The 18,803-nt window shown below is 40.2% G+C and overlaps 1 protein-coding gene across 3 annotated transcripts in view; it reads left to right on the top strand.

Moving 5' to 3' along the window:
• The first annotated feature begins 2,413 nt into the window (after positions 1-2,413).
• MCF2L (MCF.2 cell line derived transforming sequence like) overlaps positions 2,414-18,803 on the top strand; it is a 132,021-nt gene continuing 115,631 nt past the window's right edge. Inside the window, exons 1-4 of one of the 3 annotated variants that reach the window (XM_070751146.1) lie at positions 2,414-2,719; positions 4,564-4,648; positions 5,290-5,368; positions 11,870-12,062. In XM_070751146.1, the coding sequence (XP_070607247.1) occupies positions 11,894-12,062 (169 nt within the window). In that variant the 5' untranslated portion in view covers positions 2,414-2,719; positions 4,564-4,648; positions 5,290-5,368; positions 11,870-11,893. Of the gene's footprint in view, positions 2,720-4,563; positions 4,676-5,289; positions 5,369-11,869; positions 12,063-18,803 lie in introns of those variants that run through there. The other 2 variants (XM_070751145.1, XM_070751147.1) reach the window with 2 other exon arrangements.

The following is an 18,803-nucleotide window of genomic DNA, read 5'->3' as shown; positions in this document are numbered from 1 at the left end:
ACCAGGTTCTTAAATAGAAAAGTTTATAAGAAGCAATTTTTCCCATAAGAATCAATGTAAAAACAAATAATGCATGTGATTGGCGGCCCTGTTTCCTCCTAGGAGATTCCTAGAGAAGCGTCATGGAGGTGTCTCCCCACCTTTTCTGGCCCTTTTTCCTCCCAGGAGATTTCTACAGAGGCCCCACGGAGGCTTCTCCCTGCCTTTTCCGGTTACAGTTCCAGAGGGTGGGATTTGTAAGTAGAAAATAGTTCTTGAGAAGAGGCAAGTTCTTATCTAGGAAAGTTCATAAGTAGAGGCGTTCTTAGGTAGAGGTACCACTATATTGTGTTATTTTTTATTGTTGTAAGCCGCCCTGAATCCTATGGGATTGGGCAGCATAGAACTCAAATAAATTAAATTAATTTAAGTAAGCAGAACGTTCAAATGAGGATAACGGGGCAAGCCTTAATTCCTCATCCGTATGTCAGTTCTGATCCTCAATCTGGAACGTTGATGGATTCAAGCCCGGCAGAAGAGCTTTACATTTTCTAGGGCAGATCTTGAGAATCTTCCAATCCACCCCCTACACCCCTGCTGTTAACAGCAACTCTCATCCAACAAAGGCCAGCTATAAAATCTGGTGTAACATAAGGATTTGGGGGGGGGGAGAGAAAAGAATCTCAAACCTATAGCACGCATGGGCTTCGCAGGGAGGGCTGAGCTCATTCAGTTTAAGTCCTGAGCAGGCTTATAAAAAATTGAATCCTCTTAAGCCGCCACCCAGAAAAAAACGGACCAGCACATGAGAGCCAAAGAAAGAATGCTTGGCTGCATAGCTAGAATTATAACAAGCAAGAAGAGGGAGATTGTGATCCCGCTGTATAGAGTGCTGGTGAGACCATATTTGGAATACTGTGTTCAGTTCTGGAGACCTCACCTACAAAAAGACATTGATAAAATTGAACAGGTTCAAAGACGGGCTACAAAAATGGTGGAAGGTCTTAAGCATAAAACCTATCAGGAAAGACTTCATGAACTCAATCTGTATAATCTGGAGGACAGAAGGGAAAGGGGGGGGACATGATTGAAACATTTAAATATGTTAAAGGGTTAAATAAGGTTCAGGAGGGAAGTGTTTTTAATAGGAAAGTGAACACAAGAAGGGCACAATCTGAGGCTAGTTGGGGGAAAGATCAGAAGCAACGTGAGAAAATAATAATAGTAATAGTAATAGTAATAGTAATAGTAATAGTAATAGTAATAGTAATAGTAATAATAATAATAATAATAATGTGGTCTGATTGTGGAGAAAAAGAAAATATGGATCATCGACATCGCAATCCCAGGAGACAGCAGAATTGAGGAGAAGCAGCTAGAGAAATTAGTGAAATACAAAGATCTAAAAATCGAGCTGCAACAACTCTGGCATAAGCCAGTGAAAGTGATCCCAGTGGTACTTGGCACGCTGGGCACAGTGCCAAAGGATCTCAGTGGACATTTGAAAACCATCGGAATTGACAAAATCTCCATCTGTCAATTGCAAAAGGCCGCTTTACTGGGATCAGCAAACATAATTCGCCGCTACATCACGCAGTCCTAGGTGCTTGGGAAGCGCCCGATTGGTGATGAAATACGAAATCCAGCATAGTGATCTCGTTTGCTGCGTTGTATTGACACAATAATAATAATAATAATAATAATAATAATAATAATAATAATAATAATACATTTGTATGCCACCCCTCTCCGAGGACTCTATTATTTTACTGAAAGAGTAGTAGATGCTTGGAACCAACTTCCAGCAGATGTGGCTAGTAAATCCACAGTAACTGAATATAAACATGCCTGGGATAAACATAGATCCATCCTAAGAGGAAATACTGTAGTATAAGGGCAGACTAGATGGACCAGGAGGTCTTTTTATGCAGTCAATCTTCTGTTTCTGCGACTTTAATCCAACAAAGGCCAGTTTTCAAATCTGACCAACATAAGGATTTGGGAGGGCGGGGGGAGAGGAGAAGCTCGAACCTATAACCCACGTGGGCTTCGCAGGAAGGGCTGAGTTCGTTCAGTTTAAATCCTGAGCAGGCTTATAAAAAGAACGGATTCCTCTTAAGCCGCCATCCTGAAAAAAACGGACCAGCGGCTGAGAGCCAAAGAAAGGAAGGGGGGGGGGGGAGGGACAAACACTCGTAAAAGAGAAGTACTGTAACCAAGTTTCTGGTCCAAAATAATTTAATAATAATTTATTAGATTTGTATGCATATCTCGGGGCGGAAGTCGGGTTTCATCGCTCCCCCGCCCCCTCAAACCCCTCAGGGCCCGGCAAGCGACAAAGGTGTCGAGCTGCAGCATCCCGCCTTCCCTCTTCCTTTCTCTCCTCCGCCTCTCCTTCTTTCTCCTTCTTCAGTCCGGGCCGCGCAGCGGTGTTGAGGGGCGAGTGGGCGGCGCCGAGCGCAGGCGGGAGAGACGCGCGTCGGGCTGCGAAAACGCCGTTCCGCCTCTCCTCGGTCTCTGCCTCCCTCCTCGCCACCGTTACAAAGCGCCGGTTTTCCCCGAAGGGGGAGCGACAGCGCACTGACCGCAGGAGAGGCGACCGTGGTGGGAGCAGCACCTGGTGTGGGGGCTCCGTTGCGGTCCGGAGAAGCAGAAAAGACGCCGGCAAACACCCCGCTCCCCGCCGCCCGCCTCTCCCGGGGCGGGTGTGAAAGTCGAGGAGTCGGCACAGCCCCGACAGGTGCGCGAGAGAACGTGTGGTGGGTTTGTTTGTGCCTGCGCGTCTTCTTCGGTTGGGCGGCTCCTCCAACCGCTGCTGCGTGCCGAGAAAAGTGCAAGGCGCGTTTGCTGAGGGAAAAATTGAACCCCCCCTTTCCCCCCCCCCTCCCGCCCTTCGCGAAGGGAAGCGGTGTTTTCAGGGGAAGGGGGGGGGGAGGCGCGGAAGTTTCTTTGGCTTTGACCTCCTTGGCTCGAAACGGGATCCATCCATTCAGTCCCGTTATCGGGTGTGTGTGAGGCAATATTTGCGGAGGCCGCCCTGCTCCAAGGCCGGGCGCGGGCATGTGGGGGGGTGGGAATCGTAAACATGGTGTGTGGCGTGTTGGACCGTTTGATGCAGCTGTGCGGCTAATTCAATTGTGTTGGAGCTCTGGGTTTGGCCTTTGGGAGGTGGGCGGAGATGGGTGTGACGAAAGCTGAGTAAGATTTGGGGGTGGGGGGATTAGTTCTGTTTAAGGCTCATATCCTGAATTAGTTCTGGACTGGAATGAGGTTCAGTAGCCTCGTGTTCATTTATCAAAGTATGATAAATATTGTAGGAGGCAGACTGGTCACCTGGGTTATGTGTTAAATAGAATTCACATGTTTGGAACAGTTCTGTGACATCCACAGCGACCCCACATGAGTGAAACATTTAATATGTTAAAGGGTTAAATAAGGTTCAGGAAGGAAGTGTTTTTAATAGGAAAGTGAACACAAGAACAAGGGGACACAATCTGAGGTGTGAGAAAATATTATTTGACTGAAAGAATAGTAGATGCTTGGAACAAACTTCCAGCAGACCTGGTAGGTAAATCCACAGTAACTGAATTTAAACATGCCTGGGATAAATATATATCATCCTAAGATAAAATATAGGAAATAGTATAAGGGCAGTCTAGATTGACCATGAGGTCTTTTTCTGCTGTCAATCTTCTATGTTTCTATGTTCCTTAAATCTATCTATCCATCTATCTATCTATCTATCTATCTATCTATCTATCTATCTATCTATCTCCATCCATCCATCCTATCTGTCCATCCGTCCGTCCGTCCCATCCCTCCCTCCATCCATCCATCCATCCATCCATCCATCCATCCATCCATCCATCCATCTATCTATCTATCTATCTATCTATCTGTTATACTTATAAGCCGTCCAACTCCTTCCAACTCTGGGAGGTGCACAGCATATAAAAACAGTATAATCTTTTAAAAAAACCCATTAAAAAACCATATCCTTTATGACTTCCTCCAAAACTCAAAATAAATGAGATTTCATTTCCAAATATGGTTAATGATTGTCCTCTGGTTGGTCCTGTTCCCAGGAGTGGGAATATCAGCAGCCCAAAGACTCCTGTGGTTAAATATTACATTATTAGGTTTTTGGGTCAGGTATAACACAGCTGTTGCCTTTCCACTGCAGACTTGATGCAAGCCTGCAAAATATATTCCTTACTTAACAGAACTCCTAAAATTCTCTTGGCAGAATCCTTGAAGTTTGTTGTGTGTCCTTCCATGTGATCTATAGAAATGAAGTGGAACACTATGCTATCTTCAGATTAATCCCTAGATCAGTGTTTCCCAACCTTAGCAACTTGAAGATATCTGGACTTCAATTCCCAGAATTCCCCACCCAGCATTCGCTGGCTGGGGAATTCTGGGAGTTGAAGTCCAAATATCTTCAGGTTGCCAAGGTTGGGAAACACTGCCCTAGATGAATAAAGTACAGATTGGAGAGAGAAGGGAGAGAGATCATTTGTGGTTTAAACATCACTCCAGTCCTCAAACATTTGAAATTGATTTTCCTTTTGTTCATTGTTACAGACAACAGTGAGATGCGCTCACAGTTCCCTTCTGAAACAATACTTGGAAAGTTGTAGTGGAACAAGTGACTTCAGCACTGCTTACAGTAAGCCTATTATATCATTTAATCAAGGTATCAGATTGGATGAAAACTATTTTTATATGAATGTAGGCATAAGAATATCTCAAGGTAATACAATAGAGAAATGTTGTGTGTTATGTCTAGAGCTATTTATAAAGTTAGCGTTAACAACATATTTATGACAAAATGGAACTAAATAACAGTTGGAAGGGGCCTTTTAGGTCATCTAGTCCAGTGATTTTCAACCTTTTTTGAGCTGCGGCACATTTTTTACATATACAAAATCATGGGGCACATTGAGAGGGGGGGGGGGGGCGGGGAGTGGGGGGGCTAAAAAAAGTTTGGACAAAATAATTATCTCTCTCTTCCTCCCTTTCACTCTATTTCTCTCCCTCTCTCTCTCTCTTCCTTCCTTCCTCTCTCCATCCCTTTCTTTCTCTCTTCCTTCCTTCCTCTCTTTTTTGCTCTTTCTATCGCTCCCTCCTTCCCTGCCTTTCTTTCTCTCTCTCTCTTTTTTTCTCTCTCTCTCGTTTTCTTTCTCTTTTGCTTTCTTTCTCTCTCTTGCTGAGCTTCGCGGCACACCTGACCATGTCTCGCGGCACACTAGTGTGCCCCGGCACACTGGTTGAAAAACACTGATTTAGTCTAACCCCTTGCCTACACAGGAGACCCTGCCTGCACCATTTCTGACAGATGGCAGTCCAATCTCTTCTTGAAAGCTCGCACAACTTCTGAAGGCAAACAGTAAATTTCTCCTTATTTCTAGCTTGAATCTTTCCTTGATCAATTTCTATCCATTATTCCTTGTCTGGCCTTATTGCTTTCCTCAAAGTTACAATTGTTTTGTTTCCACACATGTTATCCCATTTCAAGCGCTTGATAAACAGATCGCCTTTATGACTGGTTGCAACAACATTGTTGCTGTTTTGCAGTAGAAAATGGCAAAATATGCCCATTGGATATGCTGGATTTGACAACAGTTGCTAAAACTGTCATAAAATTGAATCCTGGGTGACCCACTTAATGACTATGATAACTTATTACCTAATTGTGGTCTTTGAAAGAGGGCTACCTATAACAGAATAAATCTTCAAAAATTTAATCTACTAATAGGCCTGGAAATTTATTTCCTATATATTCTTAGAAAATAGCCTGTCCTGAAAGGATTACCATACTCTATTAGGTGTATTGGTTTTTTGTTTTAATTTTGCTCAGCATAGAATTTTTCAGTAAAAATGATACCATGTTGCATTAAATTATATGAACATATATCTTTACTTTCTTGAAAATAAGTACGGACAAAAATAACAATTAAAAGTATATTTCTATAGTTTGGCATTCATATAAATGCTAAATTGACCTAAGAATGAGATTTTCTGTCAATAAAATATTGAGAAAAATATTAGAAACATTGTAATTTTTTTTTAAAAAGAGCTGTTCTTTGTTTGTTACATTTCTAATTGGAATTAATCCAGCATGTTTAACAGAATTCACAGCAAGATAAATGTGTAGATGAGTCTGGAATCCCATCTCTATCTACTTAGAAAAATGTTCATTTAAATAATTGCATTAAATTCTTGAGTTAAATAGCTTTGGTAATTTGACTTACTGGAATGGGTTTCCATTGTTGAGTCTATAGAAAATATTTATTATGCTAAATTTCAAATACTGTACGAGGTAAACTTTATCTGTAGACATTCTTACCTTATGCCAACAAAAGGGACCAGAAAATTCATTGTTAGGGCGCAGTTGTAAAGTAAGATAATGGATTCCCCATTGACTTTGCTTGTTGGAAACCAGCTGTAAAGATTGCAAATCATATGACTGAAGTACATGACTACTCATAAATGTGCAACAGTTGCCAAGCATCTGAAATCATCATCACGTGATTGCAACAAATATTTATTTTATTTTATTTATTTATTGGATTTGTATGCCGCCCCTCTCCGTAGACTCGGGGCGGCTAACAACAGTGACAAAAAACAGAATGTAAAAATCCAATATTACAACAGTTTAAAAACCCTTGTTATAAAACCAACCATACATACAAACAAACATACCATGCATAAATTGTAGAAGCCTAGTGGGAAAGATTATCATGAGTCAAGGACTGCTTATAAGTTACTTTTTTCAGTGCCATTGTAACTTTGAGCAGTCATTAAACAAATGATCTTAAATCAGGACCTATCTGTATATTTAGACTTCCAATTTGATTATTCAGAAATACATTTTAAAGACAAATGGCAAAGGGATGAAATGATAGTGCCTCACAGTTGCATTCGTATTCATTGTTCTTTCCCCATCTGCTTGAAAAATATGCAAAATCTTGATATGATTCTCAGTTAAGCTTTGTTTTCAGCTGTTCGGCTATTTAAGCTGAATTGTTGCATTGAAAAAATTAAATCCTTCTGCAAGGGCTTTTTAGAAATGTGAATGTTTATCAAGAAGAGCAAAATACCAGAGAATTTTCCTGTGCTTTTCTTTTTTGTATAGTGAAAGGATTGCACAAGCATGCAGTTTCAGTACATTTAAGGACAGAAAATGGTTTTTTGTAATATCAATGTTTGCTTTATGCTACTTATGATTCTTCAGATTTGGAACCTTTAAACTAGTTCATAACATATGTGCACACAGATATAACAATGAAAAGTAGTATATTTATAATTAACAATGATACTTTGACTTTTTAAGTCACCTTGATCAAGCCCATTCAATAGGTACTTTCCTTGCTCAATACAGACCGGAATATATAACTGAATTCAGAAGGAGCTCTGACAGTCTCAAAATGGGTGAACAGTGCAGTCAGGCGGTAGGGAAAGCAAGTAGGATGCTTGGCTGCATAGCTAGAGGTATAACAAGCAGGAAGAGGGAGATTATGATCCCGCTATATAGAGTGCTGGTGAGACCACATTTGGAATACTGTGTTCAGTTCTGGAGACCTCACCTACAAAAAGATATTGACAAAATTGAACGGGTCCAAAGACGGGCTACAAGAATGGTGGAAGGTCTTAAGCATAAAACGTATCAAGAAAGACTTAATGAACTCAATCTGTATAGTTTGGAGAACAGAAGGAAAAGCGGGGACATGATCGAAACATTTAAATATGTTAAAGGGTTAAATAAGGTTCAGGAGGGAAGTATTTTTAATAGGAAAGTGAACACAAGAACAAAGGAACACAATCTGAAGTTAGTTGGGGGAAAGATCAAAAGCAACGTGAGAAAATATAATTTTATTGAAAGAGTAGTAGATCCTTGGAACAAACTTCCAGCAGACGTGGTAGATAAATCCACAGTAACTGAATTTAAACATGTCTGGGATAAACATATATCCATCCTAAGATAAAATACAGAAAATAGTATAAGGGCAGACTAGATGGATCATGAGGTCTTTTTCTGCCGTCAGTCTTCTATGTTTCTATGTTAGACGCTGTGTCCCTGAGCATAAGTGGAGTTCTAAGAAAACACTAAGTAAATAAGTATCAATAAGTCCCATTCAAAAAGGAAAAAAATCTTAATATAGTTCTGTTAAGTGCAGAGGGCTGGCATTTTAAGCCAAGTATCAATGAATGCCAGCAAATGTTTTCTTATCCTTGAAGTAAAAAGATGCACATAATAGATATACTGTATTCAGAAAATGCATAGGATAGGAAAGCCAGTTAAAATTACATTTGAAATGAAAGGAAGTTACCCATTTTTTAATAGAGTCTCATTTTTATAAAAATAAAATTAGAGACAGACAAGAGACATAATATAAAAATTCTTCCCTTTATTGTATCTTTTGTCACTTGCCCTAGTAGTCTCATTGGACAATCCAATTTCCAACAGTATTTTATGATCTAGTAATTCTAGTGATCTATCTAGTGATTGGTCAAATTGTTTTGGGGAAATGTTTTTTTATGAACATATCATTGATAAAGACAAGATGTGTTATTTAGTTTGATTTTTAAAAGGATGAAATTAGAGTTAACACATTCAAATTATCCTTTTTCCTGGTCATAATTAATCTCTGCCAAGAGTTTATGTGGCGTGCTTATGTCATTCTTAGCAGCATTTTGGGAGTGTTTATTATTGCAGTTCTCCTGGGTTTGGGAGCAGTCTGGTTTAAGAATGCTGAGAGTGTATTTTTTTCCTCCTTAAATACCACTTAGCCTTCACACCAAGGACAAAGAAACAGAAAGAGAAATGCAAAAATATTGTGAATTAAATAAATTCTATATCTTTTAGCATGGGGTTTTACTTAGAATAGTACACAGAGTGGGCCTGGGAATTAGTAGTCCCATTATTCTGGAACTGAAGATCACATTGCCTCGGACAGGAAATGAACACTTGGACACCAAGCTGGGTAAAATGGGTCACTTTATTAAATATTAGCAGAACGACCTGCAGGGGTCGCTAAATGGGGCGGAGTTTCCTGAACGCAACATACTTGGGCAACTCAAATGGGCGTTACTCCATGCCTGGCCAGGGTGAGGCCTGCCCCGCCTACACCCAGCCCATAAAGCCACGCCCAGTGTGTGGGAGGGCTCACCCTGCATGACCCGGAACTGGTAATGACGTAGGTGAGCCCCAAGGGCACCCCATTTACACCTCTCCGTCCGGTGAGGAAGCATGAGTTGTGCAACGGGGGTGCCAATCATCTTACAAAAGATGCCCAAAGGAGAACACACAGTTGCTACTGATACCCTTTTCGCCCCATTTCTGCCATATAGTGACCAAGAATATAAACATCCAATTGTTGAATCAAAACCTATTTACATACAGATGCACCCCGTAACCACAAATCCTTTCCCTCGTCTAGGATGGAGTAGGCAAAAAACAATCCGTAGCAAATGCCATAAGAATGCAAAAATTCCTACTCGGCCCCAAACCAGGCGACCTATAAAAACACATCCTGGATTGAGCGGAGGGTGGGTGGGGGTCTGTTTTGTGGCGAGCTCGGGGGAAAGAGAAGCCGGGGGGCAAGCAAGCCCTGATAAAGGGCGCACGCCCCGCCCCCGGCTTTCCCAGAATGCCCGAGCAGCCACTCGTTGCTCTATGGAGTTCCCGTGCTACTGCGGGGATCGCCCCAGCTGATGGGCGGAGCCGAGTTGGTTCCCGCCATCGGCAACTTTCGGCCAGGCGTTAATTCACCCAGCCTCTCATATCTCAGTATGTATTGCTGGAAACTATGGATCTATAATTCCTGTTAAAGGACAAGGTTCCCACCTGGGGAATTCTCAAGATTACTGTATGTTTGGGCATGGCTGGCTGTTTGTGTATCTCCTGCCAGTTTGTCAAGGAGGTTTCATCAGGTGCTTCATAATTGACACAATATGCTAAAAACAGTTTCAAGAAAATGAATTTTGCAGTTAACAAAGTACTGGTTTCACAAATGAAAAAAGACCAGCTGTTGCTCTTTTGCCCAGAAATTATATTTGGGAAGGATGATTCTGATGATGCTGATTATTATTGTTGTTGTTTTGTTGTTATTTTAATTACAACTGTTTGTATACTGCCTTCTTGTATGATTTACAATAGATAAGACATCTTATTAAAAGTGGTCTAATTTGGAACAGCATCAGTTGTTGTTCCCAACTAAAACTCTTTTTGGTGGATGTCCAAATGGTTTGTTTTCACCAGCCTCATAAAAGATGAAAGTTGGGAGCTGACCTCACCCCAAAAAGGAAGGAACAACCTGCCATTGAGAATGCATCCAAAATACCCTCTACTCTAGTGCATAGGTCACCTAGAATAATTCAAGAGATTGTGCCATGTCTGAGAAAGGAAAAGAAATATTAATAACCAGCCAATAGTGACATTCTTGTAAATATTCTGGAAAAAAAGATGGAAAATTTTCAATGAGAAACTTATTAATAATGGCGAGTTCCATCTCAATTATCCCTAACTACTAATTTTGGCAGTAAAACTAGTTAAAGCATGGATGAATCTTCCTTCCTTGATTTTTCTCTGGACTTTAGATGGACAGATGTACCTTGATGTACATTTTATGTACCTTGATGTATATTTTATTGGTTTTTTTCAAAATGACAAACATAACAAACAAAACATACAACATTTAGTGGAGCTACAGTCGCTCCACTCAGGTTAGAAGTCTTCATCATAATAATAAAGAAGTAAAAAAATTATCTATAACATACATATTGTTATATAGAATAAAAATATCAATTTTAATATATAAATCTAAATCTATATCAAAATTTATAAAGATATACAGTGGTACCTCATGATACGAACCCCTCGCCATGCGAACAACCTGAGATACGAACCTGGGGTTCGGAAATTTCCCCCCTCTTTTTACGAACTTTTTCTGTCTTACGAACCCGCCGCCACCACCGAGAAGCCCCGCCGCCCAGCTGTCGCTTTTTGAAACAGCTGGGGGGCTTCTCGGCGTCCTCCTAAACCCGAACGTCAAACCCGAACTTACGGGTTCGGCGTTCGGGATGCCGCCGAGAAGCCCCCCGGCTGTTTCAAAAGGTGACAGCCGGGCGGCAGGGCTTCTCAGCGGCCACCCGAACCCGAACTTTTGCCGAACTTCCGGGTTCGGCATTGGGAGAATGCTGAGAAGCGCCTGGCTGTTTCAAAAGGTGACAGCCGGGCGGCGGTGTTTTTTTGCGTTTTTTTCATTGCACGCATTAATTCATTTTACATTGCTTCCTATGGGAAACAATGTTTCGTCTTACGAACTTTTCGCCTTACGAACCTCCCCCGGGAACCAATTAGGTTCGTAAGACGAGGTATTACTGTATATGAAAGAGAAAAAGGTTTTATAAAAAGGGAAAAAAAGAAAAGAAATTTATATATGATTCTAAGGAGAAGGGCGGCATAAAAATCGAATAAATAAATAAATAAATAAATAAATAAATAAATAATACAATTCTAATACTAAATTCAAATATGTAAAATAATATAACAACACGCTTATCCCCTTTTCCTTGTTTCCCACCAAGTATATACTTTCTGCCAGATATCATAAAATTCTGATTCTTCTTGGTTGTTTAACCATCTCGTCATCATATCTAACTCTAAGGGGCATACTACATATTCGCCTATAAATCAAATCAAATGAATGAATGAATGAATGAATGAATGAATGAATAGTACAACTACCACAAAATATAGGCTTCCCCCTCTATTCTTGATGCAAGCATTAAAGTGACCTCTGTTACAAAATGTAGAATCTCATGCTCCAATGGGCTTTCATTGTGGACTAAAACAGCTTATTTTGCTTTGTTTTCCTAACTGCAGGAACTTGAGGTTAGACACATTTTCATGTCTAATTACTGGAGGATCATCCTATGTAAGGAAGCTGGAAATTGCAACTGTTTCTCAGCCGACAGGCCGCCTAATGAAGAAAAAGATGATACAGAACACCGCATTGTGGTATCAGACATCCTGCAGCTTGTGCAAGATAAGCAGAAGGCACCTGCAACACAGCCAGGTATGTTGCACTGCTGATAGTTACATATTGGAAACATAATAGGTGAAGTGGTATTTTATTTTATTGTAAAACTCTGTGAGATTAAAAATGGGTGCTTGCACGACAGTAAATTTTACTAATCAGCATTATTTGTTTCCTTTTGGAATAAAACTAAAATAATTCATGAATTCAAATCTTAAATATAATATGCCAGGAGTGAGATGTTTCTTTGCTTGTAGTTTTAAATATCAAAGGCTTGAGGCAGGCTGAAATAGTCTGGCTAATAGCCAGAGGAGCTGGCTGTGCTTGTTAATTTTTTCTTCTTCTCTTATTTATTAGTTACCACATAGCAAGAGCCCTTTTTAAAAATAAGCAATGCTATAATTGCTATCTTTATAAATCTGGGGAGCTGGTAGATGATAATGGAACAGATTTGTTTTTTTAGTTGTTCACTGCAATGGGATAGAAGCCAGGTGTTAAAAATAAAGCAATCATATTAAAAAACCATCAGTGTAACCAAAAAACGATTTGACATATAATGTTGTATTGTAATGTATGTTTATTGTCTTGACATTCTGTCATATTTTTGTTGTTTGAAGTATAAAATATTTGAAAATAATTTTTTAAAAAAATCATCAGTGTAACATTTTTCAGTCTTTTGAGACATTCTCCTTCACTGCCAATTAAATAAAAACTTGATAGTTGTTCTGCCGGCGTGTTTCAACTGCCCGTAATTACAGGATAATTAGTCCAGGAAGACACACACCACACGATAAAAGGAAAACCCAAAAGTTTTTATAAACAGAAAAACAGAAACAGCTCCCTTTTTAAAATGTCAAAGGGATTTTCTGGTACACACAAGGCACAGGTTAAATGCAGTCCAATTGCTCACCCAATAACTGGGAAATTGAGTCCAATTCTAAAGTCCAGAGAGTCCACACACAATCTTGAACAACACAAAAACCACGATCTTGACGAAACAATGAATCAGATAAACTGCCATGAGGCTAAAACACCAGGTTGCACTTTTATCTGTAGCACTAATTACAGCAGCCCCACCCAACCACAGGTGGCCTCATTTTCTCTTGTAATAATCCTTCAGTTGTTGTCTCCTATGCATCACTCTACGCATGTGTGGATGTGTCATTAATTCTTGTTCAGAATCCAGGGATGATACAGATGATTGATCTCCTCCTGGGCTGTCTGCCAAACTCCCCTCTTCCCTGTCACTCATGCTTCCTTGGTCAGAGGAGGCTTCGTTGGCAGATTCCATTGGGAGCAAAACAGGCCTGCGGCATGTGGATGTTTCCTCAACATTCACCTGCACATTCCTTGGGCCAGAGCTAACCACAACACCAGTTAGTTTTTTTCAGGTGTTTTGCAGACCATTTAGGCCTGCACTTCAACATTTGAAAATCATGCAGAATAACTGATTCGGGGTGTTTTCTCTCTCCCCCTCCCCCTTCCACTTCCCTTTAAATTGGCTTTGAAATCTCAGCTTTTTCTCTAGGAACCGGGTTAGGGAATAATATGTCTTAGGCATTTTATTAATGGGTAGATCTATTAGTCCCTAGGTAATTGCATTATTTTTTGTTCCATTACAGTGATGGCTAATCTTTTCTGGACCGAGTGCCCAGAGCATGCACAAACTTCCAAAATGCAACATCTGTGCTCACCTTGTACATGCACTCTGTCCCAATACTTTTGTATGCACCTTCACATGTGCCCCCTGCACATGCATGTGTGGTTCCCCCCATGCACATGCACCCTGCCTCCTATGCATGCATGCTTCCCGCATGCACCTTGTGCATGACACATGTCCCACACATGCACCATGTGCATGCCTGACAGAGACCCAAAGACCAGCTGTTTGGTGGGAGCTAAGCATGCATGCATGGCAGGGCTGAGCTGTGGTGAAGGCCCACGTGCCCATAGAGATGGCTCTGCTTGCCACCTCTGGCATGCGTGCCATAAGTTCACCACCATGGTTCTATTACACTGGAATAATATGTATACTGACCAAAGCACTTTTTATTTATGTACCTTTTAATGTATTTTCTGCATCTCATCATTGAAATCTTTAATGACGGTTGTTCCTGTGATACTTCATTTGATGTCTCTGTTCAGTTTAAGAACTTTTGATGGATGCTGTGTTCAATTTTTAAGTCTGCTATATATACCTTTCTTTCTTTCTTTCTTTCTTTCCTTCTTTCTTTCTTATCTTTCCTTCCTTCCTTCCCTCCTTCTTTCTTTCTTTTGACTTCTATGCTGCCCAATTCCAAAGGACTCAGGGAAGCTTACAATAAACAATATAAATAGAATAGAATAAAAAAGAAGTTGAATATAAAATCTAAAACAATAAAACCCTCATTAAAAAACCCATGATAGAACTGTCTCAACAAAATGCATACATACCATTCATACGATTTGGCCATGATGGTTGTCAGTTTATGGCCCCGAGGCCTGCCAGCAAAGCCAGGTATTAATTGGCTTGCCATGTAGCCAAACTAATTAGTGTAGCATGGGGTATTTAGCAAGTTTAGAAAATGGGGTTTTTAAAATGTTTTTAGTAGAAATTTAGATTTGTTGTAAACTGTTTTTTCACTTTGTTGTGAGCCGCCCCGAGTCTGCGGAGAGGGGCGGCATACAAATCTAAATAAACATAAACATAAACAAGTGCTTTGCTAAAGTTAATTTAGCAAATCTATTTTAGCACAGTCTATTTTATTTCCATAATCTATCAAAGAAATTCCCAAATAAAAATAATAGTCTTGCAAGATTTGTTCCTGATAAATGTTTTGATAATTACAGTATTGTCTTCAGGGTGCTTGTAAATAAATGTATTTATGATATGATGTATATATGATATAGTCTAAAATATCTCTGGGCAGCAATCACAGGCGGGATAGTTTGTAGTTTTCTGGAATTTGTTTTCTTTTTAATAGGAACAATTTGCTTTTTCCAGTAATATTTGGCTTTTTTCCTCAAGGAGTTACAATAGGTAGTCCTCGACTTATCATCACAATTTAGTTCAAAATTTCTTTTGCTAAGCAAGACATTTAGTGAGTTTTGCCCCATTTTATGACTTTTATTGTCATTTTTTAAGTGAGTCGCTGCAGTTGTCAAGTTAGAAACATGGTTGTTAAGTGAATCTGGCTTCCCCATTGATGTTGCTTGTCAGAACATCACAAAAGGTGATCACATCATGGGACGTCATAAATACATCCCAGTCAGCAAGTGCCCAAATTTTGCTATACAGTACGACCAACCATAGAGATACTGCAATAGTAAGTGTGAAAAATGGTAATAAATCTCTTTATTCAGTGCCATTGTAACTTCAAACAGTCGCTAAATAAATGGCTGTAAATTGAAGACATACTATTCTTTCATTTTCCTTTTATTTTGTATAAAAAGAACTAAAAAAGCTCTTTTTGTTATTTTTAACATCCTGTGCTAACCTCAGCTCATTCTGAGAAGTTGATTTTCTGACAACAGCTGAACAATTATAGACTATCTATCTGAACTGTTTCTTTCTGACCTGATCTTCCATTTCCGGCACATGTCTTTGTTGTTTTTAAATATTTGCTAAGTTATTGAAATACTTTGCAGTTGTGCTTTTAATATCTACTCCTTTAGGAACTCCCACCATTCTTAGTTCCTTTTCCTATCACCCTTTCCTGCTATAGAATTCTGCTTACCATTGCTTGCCATACCCAGTTTATTAACATTTGAACTACTTTTGAAGATGCTTATTTTGACTATGCTCAGTTTTATTTGCTCTTAAAAATCAAGAACTCTCTCATTACACAATCATTTTTACCCAATGTTGTGCTATTTTCATTTATTAATTGAAATCTTCCCTTGATAAAAATCTTGTTGTTGATCCATCCTCTGAAGAAATTTTCAGCAGGCAATTCAATAAGTTTCTGGAAAGTCAATATTTGTTTGAACTAGTTAGTTTTTTTGAGATGTTCACTGAAAACAACTCTTCCTTCTGTGGCCTTCTGGAACATCATGAATCTGTACCTTCTTATTTCCATTGACTGGATAATAGATTTTTGGGCAAATACAAAACCCAAAGACTTTCATGTATCTTTTCCTAATAGTATAATTTCTTTTTAGCATAATTGTTTGCTCTTGTGATTATCTGATAGATTGATTTCTGCAACTGATCAAACTTATCATATTGTTTCTAGGGGGAAACCCCCCAGATATTTTGTATAAAATGTTATTATGCATAAAATCTCCTATGTTCCATAGTCCTTTAGATCTGAGGCTTCCTTGTTTATATCTAAGCAGAATTAGTATTTTTCAATAGTACTTTGTTAGATTTCTTAGATATCAAAATCTAAATTAATAAAATAGCATAAGATAAGCAGTCTTGTCACAGGGTGTGATAGCTCAGTGGTTAAAGACAATGCCCTTGTCCAGCCTGGGTTCATACAAATCTAATAAATAAATAAATAAATAAAACCTGAGTGCTACACTATTAAAACCCACCTCTGCCGTCAGGTATGGGGAAATTGAAACATCTCCCCCCAGGCCTATAGAGTTTATGTATGGTATGTTTGTGTGTATGTTTTGCTTTTAAATAAGGGGTTTTTGAGATATTTTTAAATATTAGATTTGTTACTGTACATTGTTTTTATTATTGCTGTGAGCCGCCCTGAGTCTACGGAGAGGGGCGGCATACAAATCTAATAAATAATAATAAAAACAACAACAACAATAATAATGAAATTATGGCAAACTTTTCTTTTTGCTCAGATGCCAAAAGAATGCGTGCACATGCAATAGCACATGCATGTGTGCCCATACCCAAAATGCAATGCCCTTCCTCCTGCACATGTTTTCACACACACACCTGCCTCCCCCCCCCCATGCAAACAGGCCTCATTGAAGTCTCCAAACTTCTGGTAGGCCCACTGGGTCCCTTTTTTGCCATCCGTAGACTCCAGGGGCTTTCTTGAAGTATGGGGAGGGACTCCCCACCCTCTGGAAGCCCAAAAATCAGCACGCCAGTGCGCACATGCGCACTGTAGCTGACATAGGGCAACACCTCACGTGCCCTCAGATATGGCTCCATGTGCCACCTGTGGCAAACGTGCCATACGTTCACCATCACAGCTCTAGAGTGAGGTGCCATTACTTACCTCAGCTCCTGCCCACCTAGCATTTCAAAAGCATGCAAATGTGAATAGATAAATAGGTATCACTTCAGTTGGAAGTTAAAAGCGCCCCATTGGGCCTCGGCACGATAGACATGCTGGCCACATGACCACGAATCTTCTGCCGCCCGAATCCCAGCGACCGGTTAGGTCCCACAGAGTCGGCCTTCTTCGGGTCCTGTCGACTAAACAATGTCGTCTGGTGGGACCCAGGGGAAGAACCTTCTCTGTGGTGGCTCCGGCCCTCTGGAACCAGCTCCCCCCTGAGATTAGGATTGCCCCCACCCTCCTTGCCTTTCGTAAACTCCTTAAAACCCACCTATGTCGTCAGGCATGGGAGAACTGAAACATCTCCCCCTTGCCCATGTTGTTTTGGTGTTTGATTGATTGTGTGCTTGTTTTTTTTATATATTGGGGTTGTTTTTATGAATTTCTTAACTTAAAATTGTAATTGGATTGGTGGGTATTGGATGTGTCACTATGTACTGTTTTTACCATTGTTGTGAGCCTCCCCGAGTCTGCGGAGAGGGGCTGCATATAAATCCAATAAATCTAATCTAATCTAATCTAATCAAAATGTCTCCGGAGTATGCTGGCTCCCTCGGCTAAGAAAGAGAAATGAACATTGCCCCCTAGGATCAGACATGACTGGACAGGGAAAATCTTTACCTTTAAGCAATCTTGTACAAGGATACATTGCTAAGGCATTTGTATGCTGACCATTTGAAATTATAATGGCACTGAAAAAAGTGACTTATGTATGGCCATTTTTCACACTTATGACCATTGTAACGTTCCCATGGTCAAGTGATCAGAACTCTGGTGCTTGGCAACTGGGATATATTTATTTATGACAGTTGCACTGTCCTGGGGTCATATGTTCACCATTTTCAATCTTTCCAAACAAACAAAGTCAACAAGGGAAGCCAGATTTGTTTAAAGACCATATGATTCACTTAACAACTGTAGTGATTTGCTTAACAGCTGTGGCAAAAAAGTTGTAAAAGGGAGCAACTCCCTTGACAACTGCCTTGCTTCAACAACAGAAATTTTGGGCTCACTTGTGGTTGTAGGTCGAGGACTCCCTTATTCATAAATTGATTGGCGAGCCAGTGGGGCTAGTGGGAGCTCATTTTCACCTTCCCCGGCTTCAGGAAAGCCTCTAGAGCCTGTGGATGGCAAAAAATGAACCCAACAGCCCAACCAGAAGTTTGGAAATGGAGCTGCAGAGGCTTTCCTGAAGCCTATGGAAGGCGAAAATGACCTCCCCTTGCCGTCCAGAAGGGCGAAAATCAGCTGGAATCCGTTTTTCGCCATCCACAGGCTCTGGAAGCTTCAGTAAACCCTGTGTATATGCATGGGACAGCGTGGGGGGGGGGGTTGTGTGCACATGCGTAGGGGTGTGGGCACGCATGCACACACTTTCGTCATCCGAGAAAAAAAAGATTCGCCATCACTGACCTAAACTATCTTTTTCAGGGGCAAAGTGGCTAATTCTAAAACCAAGCTTACTAGCTATAATTAAATTAAATATCCTTTGCACATTCAAGAATGCCTGGTGGCTAAAGCGAACTTAAATTGACACCAGCTACTT

The sequence above is a fragment of the Erythrolamprus reginae genome, chromosome 4 (assembly GCF_031021105.1).
Source record: "Erythrolamprus reginae isolate rEryReg1 chromosome 4, rEryReg1.hap1, whole genome shotgun sequence".
In the NCBI taxonomy this organism is placed as follows: Eukaryota; Metazoa; Chordata; class Lepidosauria; order Squamata; family Dipsadidae; genus Erythrolamprus; species Erythrolamprus reginae.
The sequence above is the reverse complement of the archived record's forward strand: the minus strand, read 5'-3'. Positions and strand labels throughout refer to the sequence as shown.